Source organism: Tyto alba, unplaced genomic scaffold (assembly GCF_018691265.1).
Source record: "Tyto alba isolate M040663 unplaced genomic scaffold, T.alba_DEE_v4.0 Super-Scaffold_16, whole genome shotgun sequence".
NCBI classification, from domain to species: domain Eukaryota; kingdom Metazoa; phylum Chordata; class Aves; order Strigiformes; family Tytonidae; genus Tyto; species Tyto alba.
This window is the reverse complement of record NW_024881278.1, coordinates 26,938,816-26,957,426: the sequence shown is the minus strand read 5'-3', so window position 1 is coordinate 26,957,426 and position 18,611 is coordinate 26,938,816. Positions and strand designations below refer to the sequence as shown.

At 40.4% G+C, this 18,611-nt stretch overlaps 1 protein-coding gene across 5 annotated transcripts in view; it reads right to left on the bottom strand.

The window, feature by feature from the left end:
- Nucleotides 1–18,611, bottom strand: part of LRFN2 (leucine rich repeat and fibronectin type III domain containing 2) — a 163,303-nt gene that overhangs the window by 29,288 nt on the left and 115,404 nt on the right. For all 5 annotated transcript variants that reach the window (XM_032985306.2, XM_032985308.2, XM_032985307.2 and 2 more), the window contains one exon: nt 12,981–14,373. In XM_032985306.2, the coding sequence (XP_032841197.1) occupies nt 12,981–14,353 (1,373 nt within the window). In that variant the 5' untranslated portion in view covers nt 14,354–14,373. The remainder of the gene's footprint in view (nt 1–12,980; nt 14,374–18,611) is intronic.

Below are 18,611 nucleotides of genomic sequence, written 5' to 3'. Positions count from 1 at the left end.
AGTTACTCAAACTAACAAGATTCAAGTTCACTTTGGATGCTGCCATCCCAAGTCTGCAGCGCAACATGCAGGGAGGCTCAGTGATCACTGCTGTGTGTCTTTCTCATTCTGTAGCAACCTTCTGGAGAAGAGGCACAGGCATCCCCCATCCTCCCAGCACTGGCAGAAGGACTGATTCATCAAGCCTGACTCTCTGAGGCAATCTGCCAGACGACAGAGTTGCTGGTGGGGTGCCTTGATGCTGTCAGCTGTCCATATGTCTATCGGGCAGCTACTGCCTGTGCAGTCCCCACTCTGAGAAAAATTCAGTGCACGATTTGGGATATCTGCATAAGAACCAAATCCACTATCCAAGCCAATCAAATAAACAAATAGATAATAATAAAAAAAAATGTTTTGGGTTGAGCAAACAGCTCTTTTATTTGTTTTCTTGTCAAAATGAAGTAAATTATGAGGTAATAAATAGATTACAAAATTTAAACCTAGGCAAATTCAAAGCAATGCAAGGGGAAGGGGAGGGAGGACAGATGGGCAAATTCAGCACAAATTTACACCTAGTGCTGGCTGTCTCAAACTGTTCATCTCTGCAAATAAACTAATTTGTAAACCAGGAGCAGCTGAACAGAAGGGAGTTACAGTATAGCCTTACCTTGCTGTCTACAGGGATTTTTCAGCCGCCCTAAAGCACGGCTGTAGCCTCTAGTGGATGAGCTCTTTCCCACGTGAGGATGCCAGGCTAGTTATCTTTCTCTCCTGCCCAGCACCAGTGCATCCCTCTCTGTTGCTGTAGCATACGGGTGATTTTCCTTCCACTCTGCAGTGCCCTCCGCCAAAGGCTGAAGCCAATTCAGCCCTTTTTGGGTTGCACCACTATGGGATTCTTGTCAAATGCTCTGGGACCTAATATGATCACGCTCTGACTCTAAGACATCATCAGGGCTGTGGCATTAGGGCAGACCAGCCTTCTGGCTGAGCTGTTTTTTCTCTGCTACAAAAATCAATACATTTCATCTTAAACATAGAAATTTCTCAATGGCATTATATTTTCAAGGTTTCTTTAGGCTGTAGCACTAGTTTGTGATCCTCAGCTAGGTCTGGATTACCTTTGTGTTTGGCCCTGTTATAGATCATTATGGATTACAGGGTACATGTCTGTACTGCCCCCCAGACTGTAAAACAAGACATGTTTGGGGGAGAGGTAAAATATGACAATGAAATAACCCATATCATGTTTTCAGAGGCATCCATTACCTCACATTTTCTTTCTTTACCATTGAAAATTTGAACTATATTTCTCCTGTACCCTTTCAAGAACAAAGAAAGGATAAATTACTTCCTTGTACTACAAGACTTCATTGAAAACCTACAACACTCAAAAATTTACATGGAATATGAATCTGATTCCAAGTTACTCAGCTTGTCTGAAATCCTCCTCATCTTTCCCTGACCAGTAACACAAAGACTACTCATCATCAACATCTCAATTAGAGCCTCAAAATAGGTTTAAATGAGAAACAAATGTTGTATTCACCTTGTACTGGATCCCCTGAAAAGAATGGGGTTTTCTCATTCTGAGTGCATATATTTTGCTCAGAAAATCTGCCTATTACAGGCAAATCAGAAAATAACCAGGCTTGTAAAAACTAAAGCTGATGAAAACTTTATAGTATAATTTATTTAGTCCAGTGTATTATTCTTCTCTTATTTTTCCAGTGCTGTGTCTTTTTCAGTTCTATATTTTTCAAATTATGAGTCTTAAATCTTCTCTCTAAGGAAATAAGCTGTATCATTGCTATCATATGTTAGGGCTAATCAGTGCAATCACTGTACAAAAAAAAAATTAAAGTTTTTCTGAAAACAACCTGGGCATACAAGCAGAAAGCATGGTATAAGAGAGAGAGGGTATAACAGGAAATTCAGAACAAGCAATTAGATAGGTGAGTCTGAACCTAAGGCAGTGAATTAAGACTGTAGGTTTTGGCTGTGTTTGTAACTTTGAGCTTTTCTCCCCCTGCCATCCTCCTTGTCCTGTCTCATGTATTTAATAGATAAAATAGTCCTACATACAAAATTAAAGATAAGTTCTTGCATGAACCTCAAAATGGTGCATGCAGTCAGAAACAAACTCAGCTGGTCACTGCTTGAGAGACAAAGAATATCAGGAACCTGCTGCAGGAGGAGCAGGTGCCCTCCTCTAAGTCCCTCCTACCAAAAATCTAAAACAAAGACATCTTTGAAATGGGTAAAAAGGTTCTTGTGATTTCAGAGGGGAGCTGTACAGGGTAGGGCGTCAGATGGCTGGGGAGGCAGGAGCTGTCAAGGCACCCTGTTTCACCTACCCACAGCCTGGAGCCTGCGCGTGAGCAAGTGGGAGCTAAGTTAAGCAGAATGATCTCAAACTGGCAAGGCAAATTTTAGGAACTCGATATGTTTTAGAAATACAATATGCTTTTAAGCTTTTATTTTTATTTATAACTCTCTTGCAAAACACCCATAGATGAAAAGAAATCATCGCCTCCTTGAAGCAGGTAGTTTTCAGCCACTACTTATACTATGGGGTCACCATTCTTGAAGAAGATTTCTTAGTAGTCTGGAGATTACCTGGATTGCTGGTGTCCCAGTTAAAATGAAGAGTGAGTGAGGGGAGGGAGGAAGTTCTCAGGTACAGACTTAGAAAAGCAAGAAGTAGTTGTCATGCTCTGTGGTCACTGATACTTTTTTGATGTCTCCTAGAAGGACCCAGATGTCAGTAGTTGTGACCCAAAATGAGGAAAGGATTAGAGTGGACCTCTGCCACCACCTGGAACTCAATGGGTCAGCACTGGATAGACAAGGAGTATTGGGAACATGCTGCAGGCACCACCTGAAGAAGTGAAAACTCAGACGTCAAGTGCAACTTGTTGAGTGCTTGAATGCGCATTACACATACAAACTATGGAGGAAATCAAGCCTCATTGTTTTCACTATTCATTTAAAGAGACAAAAGACCTCTGTTGCATAGGTACATACTTACAGTGAAGCCCTGATCTGAGTTTGATGCTATTGAAGATGCCTTTTCCAAGTCAAACAGATTTATAACCTATATTTGACAACAGTAACACCACCAAGAATGCTATATTTTCTCCTAAAATAATGACATTGTAAGGGAAAATAATCAGATTTGAAGTGTGAGGAAAGACTTTATTAGGAACACATTGGAAACTAAATCAGAACTACTTCCAGCTGTGTTTCTGCAGGCATGGTTTTTGGTTTTGTTTGGGGTTTTTTTGTTGTTTTTTTTTTTTTTTTTTCCCCCCCACTGGTGTACCAAACTACCTTGAGCAATCTATTTAACATCGTTCTTCCTCCATCTGCCTCTCTAGAAAATAATGGTAATCCCTAAAATGCAATATTTTCAGGCTGAACCAAAGCCCATCAGAGTCAATGGTGGCTACTCATTTCTGAGGGTGTTGAGTCAAGCATTTGATCAGTTAACATTTGTAACTACCAGTGCTAACTATTATTACTTTGCATGACTACGAATGACATGGGAGGCTGCTACTGTTAAAGAGTCAGCAAGTGGCAACAGTTTTTCTGCACAGAGCAGCACATGAACTGCTATAAATCTGTCCTAGATTTGAAACAGGAAAGAGTGGTAACTGCAGCAGTGTGCTGGCTTCTTAATATTCAGGAATGGTATTAAACTGAGTATGTTAAAACTTTTCATTTAGATATCAGATTGTTGACTCACCTGAAGCTTAATCAAAATCTTATTTCAATAGTTCATTTTGGCATCAGATGTGTAGTTTGTTATTGCAGTGATGGGTGGGGACAGCGTTTGGGTTCAGAGCAGCTGGGAGAGGGGATGTAGCAGATGTTATGGGCAAGAATTTGCTCATCCTGAATTCCCCTCAAGTAAAAATGCTGAGCCTTTGATGAGCTAAATAAATAATTTGCAGCAGAGATAAAGCAGGAGTACTGCTGTCTTATGCTGAAAACCGATTCTGAATTCCTTTCCATCCTCTGCAACACCCTTGGCTGTGATGGAGTTACTTCCCAGCAGCATAACAGGGGCTGAGATGAGAGTCAGGCTCTTTGCCTTTGTATTCAGCTCCTGAGGCTGAGCTCGGGGGTAGAGCTGTGGCACACAGCCTCTCACATACCTCACTAAATGTTATTTGACAGTTATTAAACTCTGAAAAAAATGGGAATGCCTCCAAGCTGGCGAAAGGAGCTGCCCTGCCCTTCTCTGCTTGCCCTTCTGTGCTCCGCTGGGGCACTGCAGCGTGGGCAGCAGGTAACGCAAGAGCCCTGTGACATGCCCTCCCATAAGCCTCATGTACTCACGTAAAGGGACATATTTCCTGTAGGGATAAGTGGCCATTTAGTATTCTGCCTTTCTGTGGCAGTTATCAAGCAAGAAAACATTGATCTGGGCAGCATCTGCGTGGTCTGGCTCTGCTCCTCATGAATTGGACTGGCTGTGACCAATGGGTTTCTCATCAGGTGCTGTACAAACATCCGGTGGATGATTATTTACCAGAAAAATCTAGAATGACTTTAGTGACAACACTAAGATGTATATATACTTTTGTTTAATTCTTGCTTGTTTTCATATTTCTATATTTATTTCATATTTTATATTTCTATTTCCTACTTCATTATCTGGCAATAATTTTTCTCATTTTTGCCACATTTTCTTTCTTCTTCTTCAAAAATTTCTCATATTGTAAGGGGGGGGGGAGGGGGGAGAGAAAAAAAAAAACAAACACAAACAAACAAACAAAAAACAATCCTAAAAAAAATCCCTTGTCCTCCTAGCAAGAGAGACAAAATAAAAAGGCTAGATGAAAATTTTTTCAGCATACACAAATAAAACCCCACAGTCCTAGAATACAAGCTTCTGAGAAATAGCTTCTTCATTATGTCTGATGTCTTTCAGCAAGCCTGCACTTGCTGAGGGTCCTCTAGAAGTCAATGCACACTATTGCTGCAAACCACTCTTAAGTAACCCGAAGTACCAAATGTCCATGTCCAACTTTCCCTTGCTCTGCTTTTATAAATTATGCTTCTCTCTGGGACTGTGACTTCATGTTTTTATTTTTATACAGTTGCTGTCTCAACCTGTCAAATACAAATGATTAATATGTGATGATTAATATCTTCATATGATATCCTTCCTCACAATGGTTGTTTTAATCAGTGTTTAAATATATAAATGCTTTGACCAAATCAAGGTTTGTATCCTGGATACAATGCAACTGGAATAGCTCAGCTCACATGTTGAGGCTGAAGAGGGTTTTTTGTGCAAGCTGTGAGCCATGGAGGAAGGTCAGTGCCTAGCGAGGTTGGAGACAGAGGTGTAGCTGAAAAAGAGGTAGAGAAAATAATAGAATCACATTTTACCACAGCATCAGGCTGTTGAGATTATTTACCCTAACAGCAACAGGGCAGGACTTCCTCTGTTTTCAGTCTTTAGCTGGTAGACCTCCATACAACAGGCTTTAATTGCAAGAAGCATTGGCAGTCTAGACAGGGGCATCCTCCCTGATGCATGACCTGGTGTCCAGTGCGGCACTGCTGTGTGAGAGAACATCTTTACACAACTTAGATATTTCTGAAGTTTGCAAACACCTCAGTCATAAAGCATTTTCTTACTGACATGTAATTGACTGGAAGAGAGTATGGGTATATTTATCCCACTATACTGTGGGAAATTCAAACTCATTTAATTACTTCTTACCTATGTTAAAGTATCCATAAGTGCAAATGCTGAAGTTATTTTTTGCTCATAAAATGGAGTTTCACTATCACCTGACTGCCAAACTGCAGCTAATATTTAACTAAGAGGTGACAGGATAGCAGTGGTTGGTGGAGTGATCTCTGTTCAGCCAGTCTATAATAAAAGGCTGTGTAAACGTAAATCCTTATTATATTGTTTAAGTAATCAAATCCACAGCACCATTGTTTAAATAGACTGGAGATGTGGAGCCATTTATTCATATTTTAATGCTTAGGCTGTCTGATACATAAAATATATATGGAAAAAATAAGCTTTCAGAAATATATAAAATACTTTTTTCCAGTGCTGAATTTATAAGGTAGGGAGACTATAGTGTTACAGTAATTCTTAATTTGTACAGTTGTTTTTGTCACTCTTAGTATGAAATACCACAAAATAAAACAGACCTATATCTCTCATAAATCTAATAGCAGTGTCGCACCTTAGATGCACATTTTTAAGTGGCTGCAACATTGCTTTAATTCAAAACACAGCCAGCAGGCTCAGTATGACCTGGGAAGTTCTACAAAACACTTGCAGATTTATTCATCTTTTGAAATAGTGGTGAATTTATGTATTATATCAATGCCTGATGGCCAAAATTGAGATTTGGTCCCACATCATGTAGGGTGCTCTACTCATAAAAAAGGCACAATCTCTCTCCCCAGATGCCTTACTTGAATTCATGTGTTGCAGTTATGTAATACTTCATCTTAATCATTCATGACTATCCTTGTTGCTGCAGACCATACAGTTACTTCAAAGCAACAGTCTCCCTATTCATTTATGTGGACTACTGCTTCCACAATATTTTCTAATGGCTTTAGCCCTATGAGACAAGGCAGCGCTGTCACCCCAGGTTACAGATGGGAAACTGAGGCCAAAAGATAATATTTTCCAAATTTTTATATTTCAGTTCAATACCTTATTCAAAATTAATTAAGCATGCCAGTGCCTAAGTTGCACTGATCATAAGTCTGATGCTCTTAAACGTCTAACGCACTTTTGAAAGGAGATTCTAGACTGATAAAAATGTACTCAACTTTCCCAGGAGCAAGTAGGATTTCTGTGATAGAGCAGATCTCCTAATGTTTGCCCTTTTAACCTTGAGTCTAAGGACAGACATTGCTTTGCAGACGTCTGGTTTTCTTCCATCCTTTTCTCTATTGGACATTGGTTACTTTTCCTGCATGTTCTTCCCTCAAATAAGAAGTGATTTTCAATTGTGCATTCTGGTCTTGGATAAAAGTCATAGGTATGATACACTTTTACTATCATTGATATATGTTTAAAGGTGTATTATTTTACAGAAGAGGATGAAAGAATGGAAAAGATGCTGCATTAAAAGCCACATCACTGTCTAAGCATACCTAAATTCACTTGGCTCTGGATTTTGCAAATTTCATTGTACTTTTCTAGAGGGACAGTTACAAATATATTTTCCGCAGTGATTAGCTCACAGTGTCAAAGGAAATGCCCACCTGAATGGCACTCAGGATTACAGAATCACAGAATGGTTGAGGTTATAAGGAACTTCTGAAGGTCATGTTGTCCAACCCCCATGCTCAAGCATGCCCACCTAGACCCAGTTGTCCAGGACCATGTCCAGATGGGTTTTGAATATCTCCAAGAATGGAGACCACCACCTCTCTGGGCCACATGTGTCAGTGCTCAGTCATCATCACAGTAAAAAAGTGTTTCATGATGTTCAGATGGAACATCCTGTGTTCCTTCAGATGGTGCTTCTTGTCCTGGCACTGAGCACCACTGAAAAAAGCCTGATTCTGTCTTACACCCTCTCTTCAGCTATTTGTACACATTGATGAGCTCCCCCCTGAGCTTTGTCTTCTCTAGGCTGAACAGTCATGGGACTCTCAGCCTTTCCTCATATGTAAGATGCTCCAATTCCTCTATCATCTTAGTGGCTCTTTTCTGGACTCTCTTCAGCATGCTCATGTCTCTCTTGTACTGAGGAACCATAACTGGACACAGTACTCCAGATGTGGCCTCACCAGTGCTGAGTAGAGGGAAAACATCACCTTCCTCAACCTTTTGGCAACATTTCTCCTAATACAGCCCAGGACACCATGAGCCTTCTCTATGGCAAGGGCACAGTGTTGGCTCATGTTCAATCTTGTGTCTACCCTGAGGTCATTTTCTGCAAAGCTGCTTTCTAGCCAGGTGGTCCCAGCATATTTGTTGCATGGGGTTACTCCTCCTAAGGGGCAGGACTTGGGATTTCTTTTTGTTGAATATCATGGGATTTCTCTCAGCCCATTTCTCCAGACTGTTGAGGTCCCTCTGAATGACAACATGACACTAGTCTATTAGCCGCTCCTTACAGTTTTGTGTAATCAGCAAAATTACTGAGGGTACACTGCGCACCATCAAACAGGTCGTTGATGAAGATATTAAATAGGATCAATGTCAAATAGGTTGTGGACTAGTATTGACTCTTGAGGTATACTGTTAATTACTGGTCTCCATCAATACTTCACACCACTGATCACAACCCTCATGGCTCAGCTCTTTGGCTAGTTTTAAATCCACCTCACTGTTCATCCAGACCATACTTCATCAGCTTCTCTGCAAGGATCTTAGACAGCATTGAAAGCCTTAGCAAAGTCAAGGTGGTCATTTACTGCTCTCTCCTTGTCTATCGACCTAGTTATTTCATTATAAAAGGTTACCAGCTTTGTCAAGCATGACTGTGAATCCATGCTGATGACCTTCTTGTCCATCATGTTCCTGGAAATGGTTCCCAGGATTAGTTGTTCCATCACCTTCACAGGGATTGAGGTAAGGCCAACTGGCCTGTAGTTCCCTGGGTCCTCCTTCTTGCCTGTTTTGAAGGTAAGAGTGCTATTTGCTTTCCTCCAGTCCTCAGGTATCTTTCCAAAATGCCATGATTGTTCAAAGCTAATGGCCTCACATTGACATTGAACGAGATCTCTCAGCACTTGTGGGTGCATTTTCTTAGTGCCCATGTATATCCAGTTTTTTGGATTGGAGCAGCATGAACCACGGGTACATGTGTCAGACAAGGGACCTTACTACATACTTGCAGTTTTTAGAGAAATTTTAATTTACATTTTAAAAGAGCCTGCTCTCATAACCTGTGTATATGAACAGAAGACAGATAGCAATCTATTATTTTGTCTCTGTGGCACCTGCTGGCCATGATGTGGCTTCACGACATTACAAACAATTTCCATTTTCTCCATCCAGGGTAGCATGGATTTGAATGGCACAAAGATGAATAGCACAGTTAAGAAGAGTGAAGAGGAAATAGAAGTTAGAATGGGTAACCAACAGGTAAAAAATACAAAACAAGAAAAATAAATAAATAAATAAATAAATAAATAAAAACAAAAAAAAACCAAAACAAAACAAACAAATAAAAAATTTAAAAACAAACGAAAAATCAAAGCAGGCTTCCTTTCACTCTGTCTAGAAAGAGAGAAATCCTGGTTCTGTTCCAGGTGAAACGGTACCATTATCTTGACAGCAGGATTACTAAAAACAGTGCAAGGACAAGTCAGAGAGAGTGAAAGAGCTCATTGGGAGCACACACAGATCAGTAAAGCAATGGTGTGACACATAATGCTAGCACAGGCCTCTGTTGTAGGATCTTTTTCAATATGAACACAGATCAAGGCACAAAAAGAAAGCTCTGAGATACCACTAAGAGTTAAGTGCATGCTCCATTAAAAAGGGAATGTTCCCTTCTGCCAATGATGCGGAAAAGATAATACAGCATGTCACCTCTGAGCAGCCTCAGGTTATTGATTTTGTGCCAATGCTAGGGGCAGTCATTGCCTTTGCAAGCTGACATTGACCAAGCTGCCTCTTTGAGGCAGTTGCACAAGCTATCACTGCTTTCCCTCCAGCTTCTCCTTCTCACTCTGGGAAGCTGTGTGGAACAGAGTGCTGATCCAGGACTGTGCTCATTAGATCCATATCAGAAACATGCATCCTGAATCCACTGAAAGAGATCAAAACCTGTTGCTAGCTTCAGCACTGGCCCAGAGACAGCAAATACAAGGGAAGGTCAGATGGGAGAAGCAGGCAGTGTTCCTCCTGGTAATGTTAATGATGATGGCACTGGTGTATCCAGAGCCAAACTTCAGATTCTGGTACCATTTCAGCTCAGTGAAACCACAAGGCCCAACAGAGAACACTTGCCACTACGTCTCACACCTTTGAATTTTCATGGGGCCATTGTACTCTATTGTGGTCCCCTTTGCACCATCTGCAGCTCCTGTGAGTGGAAGACCACAGCTGGGATGGAAATGGGAATGGGACTGGTGTCCTAGGTAGCGATCAGGAGAGACGTTAATATCAACGGGAAGGGAAGAACTTCTGCTTACGTTCTTTCATTATGAGTACAATGTTAATGAAAATTTTTTAACAGAGAATACAGCAAACATTTGTCTTTTGTGCATACATTTCTCACTACTAAGGCAGGATTCCTTCAAGCTGAGTGCAGCCAGTGTGCCTCAGTTCTGGCATACTGACGTATATTAACATATATTAAGTGCCCATCGTTTTAGCAGCTAAGCAGTATCACATCCCATTTAGCACATGCACAGCATTTTATAGAGCAGAGCACTGTAGAAATCTTTTTCCCTTAGGTTTTTCTACACACTGATTGCAGTGATGTGCATCTGACCAATTAAAGCAAAACAGCTTTAGTTAATTAACTCTAAGGGACTGAGTGGTTCCCTGACTGAAAGTCATAAGAGCTGGTCTTGATATTATGAGTGCCACTGATTAACTCTCAGATGCTGGACAATTCATTTCATCTTTCTATTCTTCATTTTTCCCCAGTGCAAAATGTAGAGAAATAAAATTTGTTTTCTTTAGTGAAGTGATTTTGAGAGCTGTGAATGAAAAGAGCTATACATCATCAAAACCCAGGACAGTGAATCCTCAAAAAGGCCTGATGGGAGATTTATGGAAATAACACTGTCCTCACTGTGCTTCTGGAAAACTGAACCAAGTAAAGCAACAGAGGGCTGAAACCTTACTGACAGGCAGCAGTGGGAACAGAATAAGAATTTAGGCTTGCCTGACACCTTGACATCCACCTGTTCCTCCAGCCCAGGCTGGCAAGACAGCATCTTTCTCTCATTTCTGTCCACAGCACTTGATTCTCACCCCTCCAGCTACTAGATTGCATGCCTCTGCTTCTTCACTGTTTGTTTTATTTACCTTGGCCATCCTCCTCCTCAGAAAATCAACACATCCAACCACTTCCAACACCTGATAACCTCTGCAAACTTCTCTTTCTGGTTGCAGGGATATTCCCGTTCACTGGGCGAAATTCACTATATGGTGTCATATGACTATGCACATCCATCACAGTATTTTTTCAGACTTCCACTGGGCTCAAGATCTTAAATGCTGCCAAGTTTTTGCCAAAAGCTTTGCCTCGGGAAAAACTGATACTAGCGTATTTTCTTTCGTTCTATTCCTAATACTCTATCATTATTTTTTTTTTTTTTATCCTTTCATTCTACTTAACTCCACCCAGTTGCAAGTCCCAAAGCTAACGTACCAGTTCCACCATACATTAGCCAGAGCAAGGCAAATAATTTCCACCAGATAATTGATTTGATTATTTCAACATGTTTTTATAATTGTGGAATGGAAGTGAACAGAACTGAATTTCCTCAGATTATTTCAGTATTTGAATAAATTTCCTTTAAAAAAAAAATCTATGAACTTGCTGGTCAATATTCTTACTTTTGGTAAAAGAGTAAGTTTGGAGTAGCTCAATAAATCACTTCATTATTTCTGTTCTACAACTGATTGAGATAAAAGTGTCATTGGCACAAGACTTCATCCATGTCATCTAAATATTCAGTTTTGAAAAAACTTTAAAATTAGATTTCATTGTAGGAGAAGGGTGAGTGAAAAACATCACATGAACATTTGCTACCTCTTGTTTTGACTTTCTCACTGTAAGAAAAACTACACTATGGTAAAGAAGAATACAGCAATTTCTGTTCTGGAATCTGGAGGCTAAGTACCGTGACAACAAGTGTCTCAGCTCTCACTACAGGCAGTAGGAGAAGGACCTAGTAGTCCACAGTCCAGCAAATAACAACCCCAAGCCTACTAATAAAATCAATGGCTTTGACTATGTTTTGGCCAGAGTTTATTTACAAATTAGAGTCAGACCTCAAATCCCATTAATCCTCTACCAGATCCAATTTTTCTCCACTGCTTTCAGAATGTTTATTAAGCTATAGGAGATTATGTATTTGTTTCTATTTTGCCATGAGATACTGACTTCTGCTGGTAGCTCACATATAGTCAAAGAGAGACTTCAGCTCAATGCATCTGCTATTGCTGCCAATAAAAAGGCAGGAAAAGGTGGTTTCTAGGGATTCATCACTATCATGAACATACTATGTCAATCATTCTTCCAAGACAGAAGGAAAAAGCAGTAGCACTTTTCCTGTACTGCTCCTACCAATTTTTGATCCCTAAAATTTATTGCTTCTTCACTGCAAGAGCAACTCTTGCTTTGCATCATTAAAAGATGGGGGAGTTGTAGAACTGGAGGAGCGTAATGCACATGCAGGGCTTGCTTTTGAAATTATCTCTATCTCTTCTTACATTTAATATGGTATAACAAATTAAATGCTCCAAAGCTGTCAGCCATTACAGTTGTGTAAAACAGATGTTAGTGAAGTAAGAAACAAGCTCTTAGATGTAGGTGAAAAATCTCTTGCTAACAAATCCGTATCTTGAATTGCAGAATAATTAGAGCCTGTGTTATGGGTAGACAGCACAAGCTTCCTCCCACATCGCTTCCTCTCTCAGTAATATGTTTCAATCCCACCTACAGAAGGTGGAAAGGGAAACTTCTGACTTTTAGCCTGTCAAGTGCTTCTTTCTTTGTTAAGCTGAGTGAGGAGGCTACCAACTGCTATACTATTTCTTTCCTAAACTGGAAATTTTACTGAAAACATCTGTTGTTAGAGAATGAATACTACAGAGATTTGTCATGTATGACTGAGACAGAAAAGTAATGAACAGACCAATAGATAAACTGACTGATGCAATGAAAATTTATCAGGCACTGCTAATGCTATTGGTGGCAGTGCTAATTCAGTTCAAAGTCAAATCAGTGACCTAAGAGTAAAAGACTATATCCTGCTTTCCACCCTCTGTCACCATTAGAGGACAAAACAGCAATTTTATTTACCTGTAGATCAGGACTTCATCATCCGAGCAATTATACTGCAGCTGATACATTTTTACCCGAGGGGCTGACTTGCTCACTGTCCACTTGACCAAAGCTGAGGTAGTGGTCACATCTGACACCAGGACAGCTCTTTCTGGTGGGCCTTTTGTTTCCCCGCGGTTAGACTTGCTGGAGCTGGTGATGTCCGAAAGTCTGGATTTTGGTGGGGCTGCTCGGCCTGTGCCATTGCTGAGATGGGGGAGTTGAACAATTGAGAGCTCAATTGTTGCAGTGGACTCTCCAGCGGCGTTGGCTGCTATGCACGTGAAAGTCCCGTAATCCTTGGAGGTGGTGATGAGGATATCTAAGGTACCATTGTCATAGACAGCTGTCCTCGAAGAGTTCCCAATGAGACGATCATCAGGGGCCACCCAATGAATGATAGGGATGGGATCCCCAATGGCTTTGCATTTCAGTGTGGCAGTTTGCCCTTCTAAAACCAGCAGCTTGTGAGTATGTTGTGTAATAAGAGGAGGTTCACAAACAAATTCTTCCTCCCGTACATACCAGAAATACCTTCCCTTTAGACCTGGAGGAGAAGCACAAGTTTCCATGTCATCATCTCTGTCAAGTCGCCTTAACCACAGTAGCTCACAGTTGCAATGCAGTGGGTTGCCCCCAAAGCTGAGAGACAAAGGTGGAGAAAATGGAGTAACAGCTAATGGAATTACTTGAGATCTGGCAAATATAGGGTCAGGGGGAAGCTTCTGAAGTCTGTTGGATGTTAGATCCAATCTGGCCAATTTCTGAAGATCTGCAAACGTCCCCTCTGTAATATAATCTATCAGGTTATGATCTAAACTGAGCTGGTGCAGGTTTATCATCTTCCTTATAGACTCCCAGGGAATGCTTCGGAGGTTATTGTAGGAAAGGTCTAAATCTTCCAATGTCAGTAAAAAATCCTCAAAAGCTTCATCAGAGATGCTGCTTAGCTGGTTGTTGTTTAAAATCAAATGCTGAAGGTTAATTAAGCCTCTCAGAATATCTTCTCCAATGTCAGGCAGCCTGTTGCTGTCCAGATGTAAAGACCGAAGGCTCTCCAAGTCAGTGAAAGAGTAGGGCTGTATGTAACTGATGGTGTTTCTGGACAAAGTGAGGTCAACAAGTCCAGACATATTAGCAAAATCCTGTCGGCTGATATTAATAATAAAGTTACCCCCAAGTCGGAGTTCAACAGTCCTTCGATCTATGTCTAGTGGTACAAATAGGAGACCCTTGGAGGGACACAAAGTCCCCAGTGACTCTGATAGGTTCTGACAGACACAATATTTGGGACAAGCATTGACCATGACAGCCATTCCAAACACCAGGATGCTGCAGAGCAATTTTTCCATGGTAAATCACGCAACAGTACCTGCAAGAAATGAAAAGAGTTATCAGCAGTTATGATATAACTACCTTTCCTCTTACGTTTTACCTAACATCTAACTCCAGAGAGACATTACAGTGCCTCCTTTCAGGAGTCACACCTAAAGCAATCACTACTCTGGGATGGGAAAGTTAAGTGTTATAGCAACATGTTTCTCCACATATATAATTTCTTTCTAAAAAAAAAAAAAAAAATTGTGTTTGCTTCCAATTCTGAATGGGATAGGAATTGTTAGTGCTTATGCCTGGTAATAAGGTCTTATGACTACCTATTTTCTAGTTACAGTTTTATAATTTTTATTGGGTAGCTGGTAGAGGAAAAATCCTGCTGTCAGATTTCATGGCTTGTTTAATACCCTGAAAAATTTCATTTGGAATAGTGCCTGCTTCTTTGAGGGTAGAAGCTGTCTTATAGTAATTACATACTGCTGCATAATAATGTGGAATTAGTCTTAGGGTTGAAAGATCTGATTTTATGGATAAAAATAACTGCATATTTACACCTCAATAATGTGGCTAGTAATAACCATGTAATTATCTGACCAGTCCTGGGGCGAGTCAGTTCACTGGCCCACCCATAATAAAATTCATGACAGACAGCATAGGAAGCAGAAATCAGTTGCATAATCATCACCTGGACTCACCCTGCACTCGGCCAACCTATGGGAGGGATGACATCACCTAGCTCCAAGGAGAGGAGGTGCAGGGGAAACCTGTGCTACCTTAGGCTCCTGGAAAGCTTTCTGATGACCTCATGCTCTCATGCTGCATTCCTTTCTGTTGCAGTGACAGCGAAGCTCTCACCTGTGTCCATGGCCCTCCCTTGCATCCTGTCCATTTCTCTTTGCACCATTATCTCCCTTTTTGTTTCAGCTCTCACGTGCTTTTTCCAGCTTAAACTGTAACGTATTTGTCTTTGGAAAATAAACAAAATATATTTAAAGACTGACTTGGAGACCCAGTTGTGGCTGGGGAAAGTCAAAGCCCTGCTTCAGGTTTGGGAATATCTTCTAACATAGCTTTGCTGCCATTCTTCCCACGTGTGCAGGACATAGGTAGACTTGTTTTTCTTTCAGTCTCTCACTTACCCAGACCCAGCTATTAAGAAAGGCTGAGGAATGAGCAGATCAATAAATTCTAACCCTCATTCTCCCTCTGAGGAAAGGGACAGGTTGACAAAGGGCTATATTTTTGTAAGGGTTCTCCCAGGCTTTTTTGCCAAGATGGTGTGTTCTAGTCTCCAAGCCCCTCACTTGTGGCGGTAGCTACAGGCACAATTCAAGTTGTCATTTCCAACGTGGCCATTTTGCCCGTATTTAACCTACATCACCCTACCATATAACTTTTCATCACTGTTCTCAGTCCTTGTTATACACCATATCTCATCTCAATCACGCAGGTGCTCATACGCTTAGAAGTTTTTTGGCTCTTGTGTTTCAAAAGCTGTCATGGCACAATAACAGATGAGATACTCATGCTTCATCCATTGCCCCTCCAGTGCTTAAGCAGTGGATGGCAGACAGGCACCTGTGCCTAAGTGGTTCTCTTACTGTTGTACACATGACGAGGTAATACACAGTGTTTCATAATGACTCCAATAATTAATATTATCAGACCAGTCAAATTTTAGCAAACATAAGATGCAAGGAACACATTTCACAAAAATAGTCATACTGCAATTATTTACACTTTATCACACATCTGAAATGACAGTTATGCTTGTGTTTTATATTAATTAAAAGAAATTATAAAATTTAGCTATTAATCCCCCAGTAACATACACCAGACACAAAACAAAATCAATCACTTCGGTATTATTTTTTTAAATTCTTTAAACAGGTCTTGCTCCACCTGCCTGTGAAAGGAACGAAGACTATGGCCCTATGTTTGGGGCTCTGCCCAAAGTTGGCTGATCCCTCTCCTGGGTAAGGTGGTTTGTTTTCTCCTCTGTACAATATGTGAGATGGCTCAGAAAGAGGGAGCTGTAGAAATGCAAGATGTTATGAGTGCTGAACTATGTATAGTATGTTCTTTATGGCATGGTTTTCTGCATGGTGTGATGCTAGTAATTATATACTGTTATTACTGTTTCATAGGAGAGGAAAGGACTGAAGCATCTGTGTTTGCTGAACTCTGCAAACAAGATGAAAGCGAGATACTTTTAGAAAGGATAGCTTGAGAAGAGTAATCTTACCTTCAATAGTAAATAAAAGGCTATTGAATAAAATGTTTGGAGATTAGCAAGTATGTTATTGATGCAAATCTGTGGCATACTTAGCAAAGCTATAAATATCCCTTACATTATTATCAATTGGTAGTTTACTAACAGGCAATTGGCTTTTTGAATCTTAATTATAATTGTGTTCTGCAGCTTTAATTTAGTGTATTACCCTACCAGCTGAAATGATAAACAAAAAGCAGTTTAAAAGGGGGAGAAATAGATACAGTTAATTAGTAATAAGCCCTTTCATAGCTTCTCCCTCATCTACATTCCCACCCTCTGAATATCTATTCAAAAATGTGAATGCACACTTACGAGAGCAGTGTCTCCTTTAAGTGTCCCAATTCTCTAACCACATTTTTTCCGGATGCTGTTAAATATCACAGTGCTTTGGGGAGATGGTTGACTCTAAGCATCAGAGTGAAAAGCATTTGTAAAAAAAAAAAAATAAAAATGGGGGGGAGGAACAGAAGTTAATTACAGAAAATAGGGATTGCAACACCGAGAGGAGGCTGTGAAGCAGGAGGTCTAGATGGCAAAGTAAACCCTGATGGGGAAACCATCTGTGGATGGCTTGAAAACACATCATCTGCCTGTGTGTACTTGCATGTGTGTGTGAAAAAGACACAGAGTGCAATATGTGCTTTTACCAGCAGGAGGACAGACCAGTAACAATCGTACTAGGATGGAAATATTATGGCTGCTGTCATTCCAGTCACAGAATGCATTTGAAAGTATTAGTGTAAATACTGTTTGTCTGCAGAGGAAATTTCTAGCCTTTGTGATCTTTTGCCAGCATCAGTATTTCAAGTTTCTGAGCTTTGGGTTTCTCTACAATGTAATCCTGAAGCGACGAGTTCATGACACAGTAAAAAAGGGTACAAACCCAAAGGGATACCTATGAGACATTGGAGAGAAGAGGTGGACAGGGCTCCTTAAGATGAACGTCTGGACTTTCCATAAAGCAGCTGGTTTTCCTTTTTCTCTCCAGATAGACAAAACACCTGGGCCACAGATGAGGTAAGAATTCTTAAGTCTGCACAGTTATAATGCTATCTTCTAAAATCTAGACTTTCCCACAAAGTCATGATAATTGCTAGTTGCCAAGGGGATGGATGTATAATAAAAATTGGTTTGATTTCAGTTCTGGTAACTGTCATATAAGATAGAAAATAAAGTGCCAAGTCTGGTTTTGCTGACCAATTTTCTCACCTTGTTTCTAAAATCTCTTGTGACCTGCAAAACCAAGCATTTTGTGGGCTGCTAATGGTAGCCTTGTGATGAGCTCACCATTCTGATTTAAATTTTAAAGGTATCTATCAGCCAGATAAAGCAGACTTCTCACAGCAAGTCAGTAAATCTGGCAGAGTTCCTGTCTCAGCCCAAAATGAAAAATAGCCCCTTTAATCCTCTTATAACATGGATTGGTATGAATTAATATGTGCAAGAGTCATAAACCTTGGTGTTTTGTATTCAAATTTTCCTCATAAAGATACAACTTCTGAGATTTGGCATCTCATTTCAAGAATGTCTCTGGGGCATTTTTAAATTCTATATTCATTGAGCTTTGCATATAAATTCCAATAACCTTTGCATACCACAGCACCAAATACAAGGTAACTGTGAGACAAATAAGCTATAGCTGCAGCACACAGGCTGGGAAAAAAAGGGGAGGTTGATGGATAACGACTCTGATTCTGCTATCTGCAAGTGCCCTGGGACACAGCTTCCAGGGACTGTATGGGTGAATTAATATACTTTTCTTCAGCTTTGTATGTGCTGTAGAGGAATTGGATTTTCCTTTCTGGGAGCTGCCATTTTCCTTTTTCTTAACCTTCTCTTATCTCTGTTTTCAGTGAACCTTTGTGACTAGGAAATCTAACCCCAGATGCAAAGCCTAAAGGACTGCAGTGATGGGTGAAGTTTCATGCATATTCTCTGAAGCAGTTTAATCTACAATGTTGTCGTGGTTTAACCCCAGCTAACAACTAAGCATCATGCAG